We start from the raw sequence: 18,767 nt of genomic DNA, 5'->3' as shown, positions 1-18,767 counted from the left end.
TTATTGGGAATTTTCCTATCAGGTCCTTGACATATGCTTCAGGACAGAAGTCCTCCTACTGCATTTATACTGTGGACAGATAAATGTGTCATTACCCCTCAGCATGGCATCTTCAAATGAGCTATTGCTCTTTTCATCCTCTAACCTTTTTTACCAGATCACCTCCTAAATAAGAGCAGCTATGGGCTCTCATCATCATTCCTTGAAAAACAACTGCTTCCTCCTCAGAGAGCCCATCTAACTTCTTATTCTTTGGGAAGTATGGTATATTTGTTACTTAACTTCATGTGTCCAGTGGTCCTTCTCTTTCTCCTCTGTGCCATATTTTTTTGTCATCCAGTCTCCTGACAGAATTCAGGGGTCTCCTTTGTCTCTTCATATCCTTTAAAAAAATTTCACATCAAAACCGTTCTTTCATTTAAGAAATGTCATTAAATAATTTTTTTTCTGTCAGATAACCAGAAGAGTGGAGAAGCATTCTTTTGTCCCTTTTATCTTCTTTTCTAGTAGGGAGACCAGCCTGCATTTTGAACATAAATAATTATTTATCTGTGACAGAAAGGCAAATATCACCACATACTTTTTTCATTATACTCTATTTAGGTGTCTGTAAAATTTGACATCCTTTTCATACTTTCTAGAAGCAAAATCTTCAATCTTTTATTGTTCTTGATAATACCTTTTGTGGCCATCTCCTTTGGAAGACTCTTACATGACTTTCCTTAATCATATCAACTTCTTTTTCCTTGAGTCCTACTTCTTCTAAAACTTCTTCAGTCTTGTGCTAGGTCATACAGCCAGTAAGTGTCAGAGGGAGCATTCAGTCCCAGGTCTTTGCAACCCCAAGTCTTAGCACTCTCTGTTATGCCATGCTCCTGATTTCCAGGTTAGGAAAACTGGGAAAAATCACTTTTAATTCTCTTTTTCATCCTTTATAAAACATTTGGTTGGATTAAATGACCTCTGAGATGCCTTTTAATCTTATAACCTTTATCATAGACCAGTTTTTACCCTCAGTTTTTAGCTTTGCAGCCTTCCTTTTTTGGAATAGGTTGAAGATTCAAGTAGCAACAAATCAACTTTTTTCATAACGCAATAATAACTTATAAATACCTTAAGGTAGATATGATGAGTATTCTTATTCCTATTTTATGGATAAGAAAGCTAGAACTGAGAGAAGGTAAATGAGTTGCCTTTGAACACATGACTGTTTAATGCCAGGGATTTTAACCCAGATTTCCTAACTCCCAACCCTGGCACCTTTTGCACTGTACCATTAGGTTGACTGGTAGTCTAGTGGATAGAATACTAGACTTCGAGTTAGGTAGACTTGAGTTTTGAATCCTGACTTAGATACTCACTAACTGTGTGGCCTGGGGCAATTCACATGTGCTTGCTGGGCCTCAGTTTCCTCATCTGTAAAATGAGGGAGTTGGATGGCCCTGAAGGTGTCTTCTAGCTCTAAATCAGTGTATGATCCCATGATCTTCTCTTTGGGGTATAGTTCTTTGCATTTAGTTGATTCTTACCAACCAAATGAGCAGATGAAGCCATGCACAGTAAAATCTTTGAATCTTATACAAGCTTAATCAATCAATACAAAATTACAAATTCACATGGAAATAAAGATTAGCCCTAAAAGAGTTTTTTAAGCACTCGGCTACTCTTATTTTAAGACCTAATTACTTTCAACCAGAAGCATTAAACATTTTTCCATTTCCCCAGAAAGGAGTTTCTACTACCTGCCTTTCCTTACTCTTTTGAGTTTTAAATTTTTTTTGCTTCCTTTCCTTAGGGAATGGCTAAAGTTAGTTCTGGGATTTAGCACTCACAAATGTTAAATTTATTAAATGTTTGGTTGAATTAACTTTTGATTTCTAAGAAGTTTTTACTAACATTTTTTGAGCCAAACTTAATTGTGAAGACAAACTTTGTTTCATTTTAAAATATTTTAGGTAAAACTGGTTTCTTGTACTGAAGAAGTTTTTTAGGAAAATGAGAGTATTTTCATTTAGAAAGTCAAAAACACATAGCATAGTCAAAGAACAGAATAGGTGGAATTAACTAGGGCATTTAAAGAAAACTGTTTCATTTCTTTTTCTGTATTGTTAATGCCTCTCCTTGAAGCATCTATAAAAAATGAAAATGTGGAACTTTTCCTTTAAATAAAAAATATAGCAATTTGTAGTCATATATCCCTCAACACTATAGCTTTTCATAATATTACTGTATACTCTTTATGAAAGGGTGTATCAAAAGAAAAATACCTGAACTTCGTTTGTTTTTTTACTATAAGAAGTGAACTACATTATGGAATATTATGTTTCAGGCCCCTGTGCCTGATAAGAACCATTAAATGAAATAGTGAAATAAAACAGATGCATTTAAGTACTGTAATGCCTGCCACAGTTTGGTACCAATATACAAATAAAGTAAGTTTGTAAAGTTATGCTTATTGGTTGAAACCTAAATACCAGAAACCTGTACTGACCTAAGTCAAAATATTTGAATGATTAAAAATACAGCAAGTTAGATATTTTTAAAGGTCTGTTATGTTTCATTGATCTTTTTCCATAACAGTAATCAGGTGTATTGATGAAAATATAACAGTAGGTTATGAAACTAATTATTAAAAATTAAAGCATCATGAGTTTAAAAGCTTGATTTTTGGGGGGTTCCCAAACTTCCTAAGGGGTCTTCTAAACAAAAAATATAGAGAATAATGCTCATTTCAGTATTTTAATCAAGTTTGAAAATGTATTTCAAAATTACTCTTCTATCCCAAGCAGTCATATAATTTTTCTTTTTTTTTTTTATGTATAACAGGAGTTACAAAGTTTTGTTTCCAGATACCTCTTATAGAACTTTTTTAAAGCAATTGGCAATGTCAGCTTTTTATAAAATCTAAAATAACAAGTCTAAGAATATTTAACTTTTCAAATATAAATCAACTTTGTGTTAATTAAGAAATAAGATATTGTAGGTTAAGGGTTTCTAAGACTAACTTGGCCATTGCATCTTAACCTCCTCTCTCACATTTCTTTTAACGATTTAAAATTAAACAGAAAGTTCATCGCAGCAATGTTATCTGTTTGCAATTTCTTCATGGATTAAGGTAGGTCAAATTATTATTTTTCCCTATCAAATTATAATGATGTTAAGTGTTGTTTTTACTTCTTAGAAACTGCCCAATAGTGTTATAAACTGAAAAGATAATCAAATGAGATAATGTATACAAACTGCTTTGCAAACCTTAGTATCTATATAAATTAGAGAGATTATTGACACGAGTTTTAGTATTGGTATTCCTATAGCTTCTGCTTTTTCAATTAAACTAGTCATAGTGATATTGGTGGATGTTGCTCATAATACTTTTTTAATTCAGTCTTATATTATTTTCAGTTCCTAATTCTGTTCTTTTGTCCTCTCCCTTCCTCTTCCATTGAGAAAGCAAGAAAAACAAAACTTATTACAAATATATATAGTCAAGCAAAACAAATTCCCATATTAGACAGGTCATACATAACCTCTTAGTCTTATGCTACCAGGTTTAGTGAATATAATATGTTATATATATATATATATATATATGAGTTAATTTTAATTTTTGTCTAGATTTTAACATTTTGCTCCACAAAATGTTAATTACCTACTTGTGTTTTTCTTCCAGTTTATGTATATGTGTTATGGGCCATATTCAGAAAATGGCCCATTTATAGTATGTGATTATCTGGAGATAAATCAATTGTTCCTGACTAAATTCAGAGAAATATTTAGGGCTATTCAGTACTATTAGGATTATTAGGGGTGACTGCAGATTATCAGATTAAATAGTTTATTTTCTAGGAGGTAACTAGTTTTTCTGTCACTTTTTTTTTTTTACTTCTAAGTCAGTAAAACGAGTAACAGTCAAAAGACCACAGGACTAGAAAATAGAATGCTTTACTTATACCCCTTGACTCTACTTTTTAGTAATTACTTGACCTTTGGCAAATCACTTAGCCTCTCTGATCCTCCTCAGCTTCCTCACCTATGAAATAAAGGAATTGAATTAGATGATCCCTGAGATCCTTCCTAATTCTACCATTAACTATTGGAAATTCTGTCACAAGTCTGTGTAATTTCACATTTATTTTTCTAGCAAATTACTTTCAGAGCGTTTGACTTTTCAGATGGTCTTAAATGGCTTTTAATGTTTGTAAGTGGTTAGGCAGATGTTTTGCTTCCAGTTTCATAATGTAGGCCATAACCAAAATATATATTATATCCAATTTTTTAAGAAGTGCCCTTTGGTAAATTGTCAGATTAGCTCTGCTTCATTTGGAAAAGCTAGAGAGATTTGGGCTAGATAATATAGTTAGATAGAATCAGAACTGACTGCATGAGTAGGCTCAGAGAAGGGTTGTGAAGAGTTGTTGTGAAGGGTTTGGTATCATTTTGTCCAGGGGTCTCCCTCCAGTAGAGTGCCTCAGAGATCTCCTTTTGGGCCTTGTGCTCCTTAACATTTTTATAAGTGACTTAAAACAAGGAATTTGATAATGTATGCATCAGATTTGCAGTTGATACAACCTTAGGTTAGCTAACCTGCTGGAGGAGATTTTGACTAAGAGAACATTACTCTAGATCTAATAGGATGAAGTTTAGTAAAAGTAAATGTAAAGTCTTATACCTGGGTTCAGTATAAATCTAACAAGTGCAGGATAGGGGAAGGCATCATTGTCTGAAAAAGATGAAGAGGTTTTAGAGCACTGTAAACATTGTGAGTCACTTGTATGATGTCATAGCTAAAAAAGCTACTGTGAATAAAGGTTGCATTAAGAGAAACATCGTTTTTAGATATTAGGAGATGGTAGAGTACTGTGTCCTAGTCAGACGATGTTTAAAGTATTGTGTTCAGTTCTGGACAATATAGTTTATGTAGGATATTGATAAGACGGTGTCTAAAGGAGGACAGCTAGTATCATAAAGTTATGTTGCTGTAAGTTGTGTCATGTGAGGATCGATTGAAGTAAGTGAGTATATTTAGCCTGGAGAAGGGGAGTTTCCAGAGAGAAATGATGGTTCGCTCTCTTCAAGTATTTGAAGAAGTTGGACTTACCATTTTACTCCAAAGGCTATAATCAAGAGCAGTAGGTAAAAAGTTCAGAGATAAATTTATACTTGATATGAGGAAAATCTAACAGTTAGAAGAGGCTGGATACGTATGTGTTTGTGTGTGTGTGTGTGTGTCTATGTATCTGTGTGTATATATGAATAGCTATACATACACGGATATATAGAGCCTTTTCATGTATGGTGGATTCCTTTTAGGTATAGGTTGGGCTGGTCCCCCAACTCTGAAATTCTATGAAGTACATATAAAATATTGGTATACCTTTTTTAAGTGGGCAGAAGAAACAATGTTAATTTTTCATGTTTTTTATCCAAGATCAAATATTTTTTTCTTAAAATTTTACATGTAAAGTTAGTAACTCAGTTTTGTTTTTTGAAATGCCAAAATATTTGATGTGAAAAATGATGTTTGTGAAATTTTCTGTTTCCACAGAAGTTTATGTGAAAACAGGATGCCTATGAATTAGTATATCCTGATTAGCAGATACTCTTTAACTACAAGTATTGACAGATAACTAACAGCTGTTCTTGCATTGGCACATACTTAATTAGCTTATCTGACACACCTTAAGGTATAAGAGCTTGCTCTACTTCTGTGTGTGTTCTTTGGGAGCAGCATATCAGCTTCTTGCAAGAAACAAAATAAACGCCTTCCTTCGTTCGTTCTGTCTTTGAGTCAAGTACTTTGATCGTTTGTGTCATTTGAGAAACTAGTAATAAGTATTTGACAAACAACCTGCCATGGTTGGAAGAAAATTGGATTCAGTCTATAGACTTCAGTTGTATTCACATATTTACTAGTAACTAACTTCATGAATTTAGGTAAGTTAAATTCTTTGTGGATCTCAATTTTGTGTGATGGGATTTGGACTAGATAAACAAAGACGCCTCATTCAGCTCTGAACATTCTATGTGTTGTGCCAAAAAGGTAAGTTACTACTGTCTACCTGACTATATTTACTATGTTATACTAAGCAATCTTCAAACGTACACGTGCTAACTTTTGTAAACTTGTTGAAAGATTTTCATCTTTTTGAGAAAAATGTGAAATTTTGTCTTTTTTGAAATTTAGGGCATGGGAGATACTGTTTTGCAAAACTTTTAAAAAAATGTAAGTCTAGGAGGAGAGGATATAGAGTACAACAGGAAGAAGAAATCTGACATTAGGGAAGCTTATCTGAGAGATCCTTTTAAAGATTTCTAGAGCCTGTAGTTTAATTTAAAGTTGCAAGTAAAAATCTTGGGAACCCATTATTGTGTCATTAAAAAAAAATTAATGAACTACCCAAATCTAGTCTCAGTATCAAGTATAAGAATAATATTAATTGTGCTGTAAATGTATGTATAACTTTCTTGTATGTATAACTGTAAATTATTTGAATCCCTCTGTTTGGGATGACAGAACTAAGTGTATTGACCAGATGATCAAAGTTCCATACTACAGGGGACCTGGATTAACTTCACTTTCTTCTTTTTTAGGTAGGTAATTGGGGTTAAGTGACTTGCCCAGGGTCACACAGCTAGTAAGTGTCAAGTATCTGAGACCAGATTTGAACTCAGGTCCTCCTGACTCCAGGGCCGGTGCTCTATCCACTGCACCACCTAGCTGACCCCCGCCTTTCTTCTTACTAGATACCAATCATGCCAGTTTACTTTTTAAAAATTGTATGTGTGTGTAGCATATGCCATTTTTAAAGTTTCCACTCTTGACATGTTTTAGCTAACTTCTTTCATTAAATTACTAAAGCATGACTTTGTTAAATTGAATTCCTCCTATTCTGATTTTTACATTTTCATTAAAAATCAGAAGTTGAAGTTAGATCTGTAAGAGCTGATGTAACTCTTCAATCCACATCTACACTGCAAAGAAAAAAAAATCCTTTTAGGTTAGCATAGCAATAGCTTTAAATAAATTTCCATTTTAATTACTTCCATGCTGCAATATACCAAAGTATTGAAGTAATTGTGATGCAAATTGTATTTAATATAACAGTCATTTGTGTTTATACTTACCTTCCCATTTTCCAATACTTTCGAATTTGAATCAGATTTTTGGTATTATCTCTGACTTCCTTATTGTGGTCTTCATTTTTGGTAGCACTGTGGAAGTAGAACTTAACTTCTTGGTTAACTTATCATACGAGGTGTTATCTTTTTGGTATATTGTTTGAAGAGCTCAGCTATAGTATACATAGTTTATAGTAATACAAGCAAGACTACATAATTAGTGGGCATTTATGTATTGTTCTTAGCCATGTAATGCTTTAAATCATAGTGGAATTTTTGTACAACTTATTGTAGTAACTTACTGCCTTTGACATCAAGAGTTTAGGGCATTGTGATAATTGTATACTTTTTATTGTTTGATGACATGGTTATAGTGATAGGACTCCAGAATAAACTAGGCTCAGTGGTCCTAATGTCCATAAAAGTACGTAGGAAAAGACAAACCATTTGTACTTTTCCTCTGTTAACTCTCTGACAAGCATATAAGTCTCACAGTTTTTGATTGGATGAAACTCTGCAGCTAGTCCTCTCTTCAGTTGCCTTAGATAGTTAACATTAGATCCTCTCCTCAGTTTGGGGTCCTGATAACGAAACTTCTCCTACCCAAGCCTCACTCAAGCCTGGTATCAATAAGTGACCCCAAAATTTTTCTACCACATCTGGGTCTGATTAGGAATGCCCCCTCCCACATCTGGCACCAATTACATGTTCTCAACCAAGCCCATTCTTAAGGTATATAATTTTGCCACCTGAACTCCAACTATGGGCATGTTTCCTCTCTGATATGTTTCCCTCCCCCCTCACACTAGGTGATTTTTCTTGTATCTTTGGGGACAAGCTCTGTCTGTTTATATTGCCATTGTGTGTGTGTGTGTGCACACACACTCCTGTGCACTTTTGTTTCCCTGCTTGCTGTGCCACGTAATAACAAAGCTCTCACTTGTGTCAGCTTTTTGAGTACCAATTTCCTGGAAAATCCTAAACCCAGGACTTTGCTTTGATGCCAAATAAAGCAGGTGTATCTTAGTTCAAGATTTCCTTAGTTGCAGGGATATATCAGTGCTATTATTGAGATACATTTATTGGTAAGGCTAGGTAAGTTATTAATACCTTGCCTAAGTGCAAAGGCCTTGACCAAGAGCATGCTTAAGCAATTTAAAATTCTCAGCTTTGTTTGCTAGTATTTAAAAGACTAGTAGTATTTGTTAGAAAAATATTGTAGAGAAATATTCTCAGTGGCAATACTGTGTTACACTCAGATCCTTAGTTTGGTGTTTCAGAAAAATTCACTCTTCCCAAGTAGGTGACTTTTCAGTCATCATTAGTCTTGATATTGGTGGAATGACATGATAATACCCATGCCCAGAAGGGCAGTTACCACTTCCTTTCAACTTGTCAGACATGCAAAAATGTAGTATCATGTAGCCCAACCTGCTGTATTTCAAGTAATATCAGCTATCAGCGTAGTACAGGGCCTAACACATAGTAGGCACTTAAAAAATGCTTGTTGATTGAGGTCTTTGTTATTTTAATGAACATAAGACTCTGAAAACTTTCATGTGGATATACATATTCATATACATGTACACGTATATGTACATATATATACATACACACACACACATACAGCAGTATGCAGGGTACAAAGTGCTTTACAAAGCCCAAAAAGCCTATGCTTAGTATTTTATTATCCACAGTATATATGTTAAGTATTATATCTAAAATAAAATGTTAGTTATAGGCCTTTTATTTAGGCCTTGTAAAGTGCTTTACTCTTTGTACCCTTGATTCACTGGTCATTGCTGATAATTTTCTTCTTCCTTAGTATCTAAAATGAAAATTAGAATCTGAGAATGCAAGGCAGTATTTCTGACACCACATTATTTCTCAGTGAATCCACTCTGGGACATAGCCCTCAAGAGCTAGGTAGACAAGTTTGGACACAACTATATATTTTTACTGAGGCCCCTTCACATAGGGTAGAGAAGTATAGTTGACCTGTGACTCTTATGGGAACTCTTACATATTTGAATGATTGTAGATTCTCTCGGATGGCTTTGTGTATGGTATATAATTAAGTGGGGAGGTGAACTCAAGACAAATAACTCCAGGAAACATAAACCTAAAAAGAAAGGCAAAATGAGTTCATTATAGGTAATATAAAATCAGTAAACATTTACAAAGTGCCTATGATGTGCCAAACATTGTACTAAGCACTGCAGATACAAAGTAAGGCAAAAGATAATCTCTGCTCTCAAGGAGCTCACAAACAAAAAAAGACAGTGAGTTGAGTAAGATGAGGATTTTGAACCAATTAAAAACTTAACTCAAATGCTGTCCTCTACATTTATCTTAAAGAGTTGTTTTGATAAAAGTGCTTTGTAAATGTGAGTTATCAGTCTGTAACTATGATGGGATAACTGGGGCTGTCAAAGTTCACAGATCCCCTCAAATCTATCTACTGACTCCAGGTTAAGAACCCCTGTTGTTGGGCCAGTAGACATTGGCCACCTGTCTTTGCCTTCATCCCTCTGTAGCCATTTTTCTTAGGACAATGACTCAATATGTTCTAGACTTGTAGATAGAGTGGGGGGAAAGCACCCTTTAATAGGCAGGATATATCAACGGAACAGTCTCTACATCACAATTTTCATAAAGCCTTTGATCTTAATGAGAACTTCTAATAAAAAAGTTCTTTCAGTATTTGTGTTATCATGCAGCCATCCACCCACAGGTTGATCACATCTTGTTCCTCTTGTGGACATATTTGACGTGCATATAGCTCTGAAACTAAACTTGTTTCCCTCTTCTTCATATCTTAAGCATGCCCCTTGCTGATTTTCTTTGGTTTGATAACAACTAAGTACTATGTGATGTGAAAATAACAACATATATGGAGAATATTTAATAACTTTTGATAAGGAAAATTTTTTTGATGAGGAAAATGTTTTTTGACTAAACTATGAAATATGCATAAACTTTTAAGTATTGTTTTTCACACTTTTAGGTGGTGAAATTTATTTTGTTGATATTGTATTGGTGTGTGATACAACATAATGCTCAGATTTCAAGATATGTTTTGTTTTCACTTACCTTGAATAGAAATCACACATGTGGAAAATACTAATTGAGAGCCAGAATTACCTTCTTTGAACTTTGGATAATGTCTTCCTCTGAACAATTTTCTTTGTCACTTGTGGTATTTCACATTGCAAATTAATTTTAAAATGCTGGGGCATAAACAAATTGTTTTCAGATTCTCTGAGCATATTTTCAGTTCATATTTCTGTGAGTTTCTCTTGACACATACTTATCTAATGAACTAACTATTGCTGTTGACCTGAACCATTGAGCTAGAGTGTTAATTATTTTACCAGTGTACTATGATCAGTGTTTCCAGAATAAGTCTCATCTTGAAAAGTTTATTATTTGGTTATAAATGTCATTCTCGGGTAGGGAGGTGGTGGGATGGAGCGAAAGGAGTTGCTATTCTCTGTTCAAACAAGTTTTAAGTCAGTTTTATTTACTTTTATACTAATGAACCATTGCAATTGTGAAATTATATAAATCAAGAGAAAGTTAAACACTTTTAAACTTTTTCTTAACCATTTTATAGAAGTAAAGAAATGATATTTTTTCATTTAGTAATATACAGTGAAAGATTATAGTTTTTAAAATCTTGATGAACAGAATCAATTTTTTTGACCAAGTGAAACCTCAAACAGAAACCCCAGTCATCAAAATATAATAGTGCTGCAGCAACAGTATAGGTTGCTGTCAGTAATAAAAGTGATGTTAATACTATCAGTATATGCACATAATCTGGGACAAATTTAGATGGAGATAATATTTACACAGAGCACTATCTAACAAGCTGTTTACAGCAGGACAGGAAATGTTCCAATCCACAAAGACTCCACCTATGACTCAGCAGGTGTTGGGAAGGGAGTGTGGTGTGGAGAACTAGCCATAGTGATGGATACTCTGGGATAGATCCAGGTAGTGATGGGATAGCAGAAGACTGTAAGTTAAGGCCTGAGGAAGCATGCCCCTTCTTGGAAGAAAGCATCTTGGGGAAGAAAAACACCTTCCTTGTCAGCAGCCTGGGACAGAGTCCTTGTTTACCCATACTAGTTATGGCTCTTTTACTTCTGTGCAGGTTATTCCCAACTTTGTATCTCAAGCCTTAACCTGCTTTCCAGTTCTGTACTACATCTCTGTCTGAATTGGATGTCCTCCTACACCTTCATCTTGCCAAAACTGAACTTAATCACTTTCCCTCAAATCTCAGTTGTTGTTTTTTTCATTTGTGACACCAGATCCATCCAGTTTCACAAATTCAAAAAAATTGGTCTTAATTTTGAATATTTTGCTTTATTTATATCTGATCAGTTAACAAATCAAGTAGATTTGACTTCTTCAATCTATTGCATCTGATACCTCCTATGTATCTTAGATTCCTAGAATCTCAGACCTAGAAGGGACCTCTGAGATAATTTTTTCCAACCTATAATTGAATAAGAATCCACTGTCCAACATTATTGCGAGTTATCATATAACATCTTTTTGAATTAATTATTACTACCTTCAAAGGCAACCCATTTCCTTTTGGACAGTTCTGATTGCTAGGAAGTTTTCCTTATATTGATTCTGAAAGTTGTCTCTTTGCAGCTTTAGCTAAGTACTCCTAGTTCTACCTTCTGAGACCAAAACAAGTCTAGTCCTTCCCCAAGACAACCCTTCAAATGCTTAAAGTAGCTACTTATGTTTCACTTCATTTTTATCTTTACCAGGCTAAACATTTTTAGTTCTTTGACCAACATACTAGCCCTTTGCTGGATGTGCTAAAGTTTATCATTATGTTCCCTAAAATGTGACACCCAGAACAAAAAATAATATTTGATATGTAGTCTGACCAGTGTAGAATATAGCAAAACTATAACATCCTTCATTCACTATACTTTTCCTAATGCATTCTAAGATCTCTGGTATTTTTGTCTGTTATATCATACATATTCTTCATTTATTGATCTTTCAGTCACCCAAATTCTCTCTTTATCTTGTATTTGTGTACAGTTAATTTTTTTTAACCCAAGTGTAGGACTTGACATTTATTTATCTATCTTAAATTCAGTTTTATTAAATTCAGCCAACAGATATCCTTTTGAGACCTTTTTGGATTCTCACTTCGTAATAGATTTTATTTGCAATGATAGATTTCTGTCATCCACAGATTGATGATCATGTCTTTAAAGCCACCATGTTGACATTGATTGGAATAAAGCCAAGAACAGAGACTGATTGCACTCCATGAGTAAACTCCTTCAAGGTTGACATTGAACCTTTAATCACCACTACTTAGGTTCATTTAATCAACTTATTGAATCGATCTAAATTATTTTGACCATACCTACAAGGATATAGATTAGATTCTTTAGTGTATTTTGTGTATATATTTTGTCCTTCTTGTTAGATTATACGTTCCTAAAAAGAAGTATCTGTGACTTATTTCATCTTTATATCCCCAGTTTATGAAATAATGACTTTTATGTTGTAGGTACTTAATAAATGTTTATTGAATTGAACTGAGTGTGTAGCTCTAAGCAATTCATTTCTCTATACAAAACCCTTCTGGCTTCTCATTATCAAACTCTTTTGCCTAATATTTCTTCCAAATTACGTTTCCAGTCTTATTTCTTAGTACTTTCTTTAATATACTTTATACTTAAGCAAAACAAGACTGATAAATATTCCCATATTTCATCAAGACATCTTGTTTATTTGTGCCTTTAGATATCCTACCCCCTATGATTGGACCAGTCTCTTCCCCTGTCTTTGTCATTTCTACCCTAGATCAAAAACACCCACTCTATTAATGGAAGATTTGTCATAAATAACAGTAGTATGAGCGAGAATGTGATAAGTTCAAAGAGAGGTCCAGACAAAGTGCTATGAGAAATTTGAGGAGGGAACCATAATTTTTAAACTGGGAGGATCAGGAAGGACTTAATGGTGGAGGTAATACCTAAATTGGACTTTACAGATTAGAAAGGATTTTATTAGGCAGAAGAGGGGGATGGAAAGGTAAAGAGGTCTTTTCCAGTTGTAATGGGATGGTGTAAGTAAAGGCACGGAAATGGAAGGGATCCCAAAATGAATAGGACATAAAAAGTAATGTCATTTGTCTAGAATTATATAAACAACAGTAATTTGAAATAAAACTGGAAAGATGGTTTGGAACCAAATTTTAGAAGGTTTTTGAGTTCTAGAATAATTTATTCCCTATTGTTTACTGGACAATAGAGACCCATTGAAAGTTTTTAAGGAGTAATGTGATCAGGGAAAACTTATCAGGCATATATGGAGTAGCTCTACTGAAGAAGAAAAAGGCTAAAAGCAAGAAGGCCTTATTAAAGACTTTCTGTATTAGTTGAGTCAGACATACACATATGAATTTGCCCACTGATTGGGCAGTGGGAATAAGGGAAGGAATTAAGATTCAAAAGATTACTTCAAAACTTTGTGCACAGGTGATTCAGAGAATGGTGGTACTGAAACAAATTAGGGGGGAAAGCAGATTTTTGGATTAAAATTATGTTTTGTTTTAGAAATATTGAACGTGGGTGCTAGATAGACATCCAGGTGAAAATTTGGAAATTGTTAGTCTGGAACTCAGCAGAAATAGTCATGTTATGGCTAGAGTTTTGGAAGATATCTGTTTTATGTCAATGGATGAGATTGCTTAGGAAGAAACTATGGAAGGAAAGGAAAGTGAAGAAAGAGATTTAGGGGATGCCCTTATTAAGATGGCTAAATGAAGAGGCACCAAGGCAAGAACAGTAAGAGAAGCAGGAAAACCGGAAACTTTAATGTCATGGAAACCAGTAGAAGTGCTTCAATAAGAAAGCAGTGGTCCATACTATGGGATTCTGCTGAAAGATCAAGGCGGAAAAAAATTGAGAAAATGCTATTGAGTTTAACCTGTAAATCATTGGAAGCCTTTGAGGGAATAATTTCAGTGAAATCATGGGGATCAAAAGCTAAATTTTAAGGAATTCAAGAGTAAGGAAGGAAGGAAGCGAAGATAGTATAGACAAGAGGTTTTTGCAACCAACTGTTGCAGTGCTCCAAAAAACAACTTTAAAAAAAAAGCCTCTCACAGGATGATAAATCGGCCCATGTTCCTATTTGAGGGTAACGCCTCTAGTCTAGACCATTCTTTTAAGAAGTTCAGCATTAACAAGGAGAGAAGGGGTGTTGTGGTAGTAGAAAATAAAAGTTGACAATGAAAGTTTGTGTGTGTGTGTGTTTGTGTGTGTAAGTATTATTTTTGTTGTTTTAAACCCATAGTAAAATGGGAATATGCAAATTAATTACTTATTATTTATTAATTTATTTTAAACGTAAATACTAAAACTTAAATGCCCAATAAGAAAAGAAAAAGAAAAATTATAAACTTAAATACAAAATAAGAAAACAGAAAAAAAGCATTGCCGTGTGCAACAGCAGAATGTAAGAGAAGATTCAAAATACACAGCAATAAATTTCCATTTCAAGAAAGCTTATATGATAAATACTACACGTTGTGTTCAGAGCTTCCCATTTTTTTTTTGCTTCGTTTCTACTGTGCCCTTTTTACTTTGTTCTTTTTCCCTCGTTCCTCCCCCCCATTTTTGTTATTTCAAAAATTGTTTACCCCATAGCATCTCAAAATAATTAGAATAAATTTGATCTTTAGTTCATTTGGAGATAATTTTAAGGTTTTTTGCTTCAAAGAAAAGTAATTAAGTTCGATGTATCCTTTACTGACATAAGTGGTTGTTGTCATAAGTATAACTGCCATAGAATGACCATTAGATTCTGTGATTTCTAAGGAGCAATAAATATACAATATGAAACTGCATGTACCAACTCTTTATTTCCTTGCTTTGTAAGTGTCATTCTAACACACCATCACTTAATTGTATTTAAATTTTTTATTCTTTTTTATTGGAGATATACGTATGGTTCCTTGCCAGACATTTGTTTACCATGATAATGTCTGAGTTTTATTGTGCCAGCTAATAAAGGGATTTTAGCCTTGAGTATTTTTGTCATAATTACAGTGATTTGGATTAAATAAAAATAGCTATTTTTCTTAAAATGGCACACTTCCATTGTCCTTATTCCAAATATCTTTTCAAAACCTTAATTCTTTCTAATATTTGAAAGAAAGCTACTATTTTAGTATTACATTAGCGTAGACCTTTTTTCTGTTCTTTAAGAGCAATTAATTCATAACACTGAAGCATTGTAAAAAAAAAAGTCAGAGGGGTGTGTGTGTGTGTGTGTGTGTGTGTGTGTGTGTGGCTCAGTTCCAAGCATGATTCACATTTTAGGCTATGATATCATCCTTAAATTTAAGTGCTTTGACAGAGAAATAAACACTTGGAGAAGTAGCAAAATAAAATGGGAAATGAAATGGGGGAAGATAGAAAAATAATATTTTATTTTAAGATTATCATGAATTCTATGTGATTCAGAGTATGCTGTCATTAAAGTGACAGCTTAAGAAAATTTTTGTCTTGTTTTTGTTAATAATGCTAATTCTATTTAGAATGCACCTGTTTTCATTTTTTTGTCACTTTAAGTAGATTGTCATATTTTTTTTAAGCTCTATTTCAGAAATTGGAGGTGCTGAAGCAAAAATTAACTTTTTCTGAAATTCAAATTTAGACCATGTCATACTTCTCTGAACTCTATCCTGAACCAAAAGCAGGATACTAGAAAAATAAAGATGGGTGGGGAGGAACGTGGTAGCAATCTTATTGGTGTCAGTCACACACTATAAATGAACTGTACTCTTACAGAAAAGAGAGCGTAAGTGATAATCAGGACCTTCTCTAACTTTCTTCCTACTTGTTCTAGTACTATCAATCTTTCTACCAAATAATTTTGCCATGGGAAAATTTGGATCGTGAGCCTTATGAATGACCTCAAAGATTCATTTTTCTTGTTCATCTGGTTCATAGTGTGCTCTTCTCAGTTCTGTAACCGCACCAATGTGCTTATAGGTCTTTTAATACAGCCTTTGGTATTGAGAGGCAGATTTAGTCTTGAGCTATGGGATCTATCTAAATCAACCTAAAACTGGGATATTTTATATCTAATATGTCAGCCTAACATTCATTCATTATGCATTATTTTTGGCTGCCTCATATGAGTGTTCTGCTGTGATATTAGAGTCTATGCTTAGAACAAGGTTTTTTTGTTTTTTTTTTTTCCTAGTGCTTCAGTCTAAATAATCACCTTGGGTATCTAATATTGAATATTATACCTCTGTTTTAACAAAGCATTTGGTAAAGGCTTTCATGTTACTCTTGTGAAAAAAAAAAAGAAAAGAAAAGTGTGGATTAGATCAGAGGTGTCAGACAAGCAGTCCCACTTGCAACATTCCCTTGTGCCACCAAACCCGATTAAAATGTAATTGAGAAATATTTAACAAAATAAAATTTAAAAATACAATGGAAATTAGATAATGTTAATATGTGATTTTCTAAGTCAGTATTCACCTATAGGTTAGTGATCCTTGTTTCTATTGAGTTTGACACCACTGGGTTAGATGACAATACAGTTAAATATATCATAATTGTTTAGACTCAAACAGTAATTATGAAGTGTTCATTCTCAGCTTGGAAATTGTCAGCAGAGTGCCCCCAAGGGAGCTGTGTTTGACTCTGCCGTTATCAGTGCTGTTATCAGTGACTTAGATAAAGGTATAGATACTATATTTATCAAATATTCATATGGCAAAAGTTAGGAAGATAGCTAATATGTATGAGAGAATTAAGAAATATCTTGAAAGGGCAAAACATTGGAGTGAATTCTGTAAGGTGAGGTTTAATAGAGATTAATCAGCCTCCCTAGTCAAGACATTGAAGAAGTGGCTTGATATTTTTTCATCTGAAAAAGATCTGTGGATTTCAAGAATCACAGAATCTGATTTAAAAGAGATTTCAGAGGTTCCCTAGAACCAACATCCCGTCTTTACTATCCCAGCAGGTGGTTGTCCAGCATGTCCATTTGTCCTCTGCCTGTGTATAGGATCCATACAGATTCAAAATTTAGTTTTGTTTGGAAGTGATTACAGTTCTTTTTTTCTATAATCCTCATCGTTTGAGCAGACTTTGTCTAACCAGATATGATTACTTAAGCCAGTGATATAAATACTAACTTATGTCCAGGGCTTAACAAGAAGCTAGCCCAGTTAAAATCATTTGCTGATTATTTTTTTTATTTTTAAAATATGCTTTATTGATGTGTCTTCTCTTTTTATCAATGTTCATTAAGTGAATTTAAGAAAAATAAACTATAACCAACTTATTTTGTTGTCTTGTTTTTTATTTTTGTGTGTGTGTGTTTTTTTTAAGGGAGTTTGTGTTTGGAGGGAAAGTACTTGAGTTTTCATTAAGAATTTGAAATGTTATTATATGGAAGGAGGGCTTAATTAAAGTTCTTCTCCAAGGACGGAACTAGGGGAAGTTGGTGTAAGTTGCATAAAGGCAAATTTAGGCTTCATATAGGAAAAAAATTCTTGGCCACTAGAGCTGTCAAAAAGCTTAGATTTACCTTGGGAAGTTGCTAGTTCCCCATTATTAAAGAACTTCTGATGTAGTAGAAAGAGCATTGGGTATAGAATCAGAGGTTTCTGCTACGTAGTACCTTTCTGTCAAATAACTGAAGTCTCTCTGGCTCAACTATCAAGTGAGGAGATTGAACTAGATAAACTCAAAAATCCCTTCCAGCTCTAAATCCTATGGTCCTCTGTTAGGGATGTTACAGAGGGGTATAGGTAGAACTAAATGGCCACTGTTTTCCATTTCAACTGTGGGATTATCTGATCTTTTGATTATAAAGAAGTAGAGAGCATAGGGGATGAGATAATGAAAATGGGATTCATGCACATGTAGGTGGAAATTTTGTGGGCCTGTTGGATTTCTGGAAACTGGAAAATTTGCTCCCCATTTCAGAAACTCAAGGAATTTGAGATTATTTTCATTTTCTTAAAATTCATTTAAAACTTATCTTTGGTAGAATTAATTAAATATCTCTTTACATTTCTTTTGTAGGCCATATACACCGATGAATGGAGGACTCTCCAATGTGTGGTTTGACAGATATAAAATATCAAATGATTGCCCAGAACACCTTGAATCTATTGACTCAATGTGCCAAGTTCTTACAAGTTTGATTGATGAAGAAGTAAAAAATGGCATAAAGAAGAGTAGGATACTAGTTGGTAAGACATTCTAGTGTCAGTAATATATATAAAAGATATATTCACATATATCAAAAATATACATTAAACTATATTTGCAGTATTATATTTAAGCAATTTATGCCTTTTTATCAATAAAAATAATGTATAAATTATGCTAAACTATACATATTTGTTTTCAGTTTAATTTTATAAATATTTTAGCATGACAATTGAATTTTACTTTTACATGGTATTAGAAGATATACTTTGAGGTAATAATGTATATTTTAAGAATACCAACAAATTTTTTTCTCAACAAATCATCTTTAGCTAGTACATTATACATTTCAAAACTTCTGGGAGAAATTCATATAATTTCTCTGAGTAATTATTTAAGCAAGTGCAAGTT

General features: G+C 33.6%; 1 protein-coding gene across 1 annotated transcript in view; it reads left to right on the top strand.

Annotated features, from left to right (window-relative positions):
• Positions 1-18,309, top strand: part of LOC114049943 (lysophospholipase-like protein 1) — a 34,765-nt gene extending 16,456 nt beyond the window's left edge. The window contains exons 3-4 of the mRNA XM_027871425.1: positions 3,066-3,115; positions 18,228-18,309. Of these exons, the coding sequence (XP_027727226.1) occupies positions 3,066-3,114 (49 nt within the window). The 3' untranslated portion in view covers position 3,115; positions 18,228-18,309. The remainder of the gene's footprint in view (positions 1-3,065; positions 3,116-18,227) is intronic.
• Positions 18,310-18,767: the final 458 nt, after the last annotated feature.

The sequence above is a fragment of the Vombatus ursinus genome, unplaced genomic scaffold (assembly GCF_900497805.2).
Source record: "Vombatus ursinus unplaced genomic scaffold, bare-nosed wombat genome assembly UNPS02014798.1, whole genome shotgun sequence".
Classification (NCBI taxonomy): domain Eukaryota; kingdom Metazoa; phylum Chordata; class Mammalia; order Diprotodontia; family Vombatidae; genus Vombatus; species Vombatus ursinus.
The sequence above is the reverse complement of the archived record's forward strand: the minus strand, read 5'-3'. Positions and strand labels throughout refer to the sequence as shown.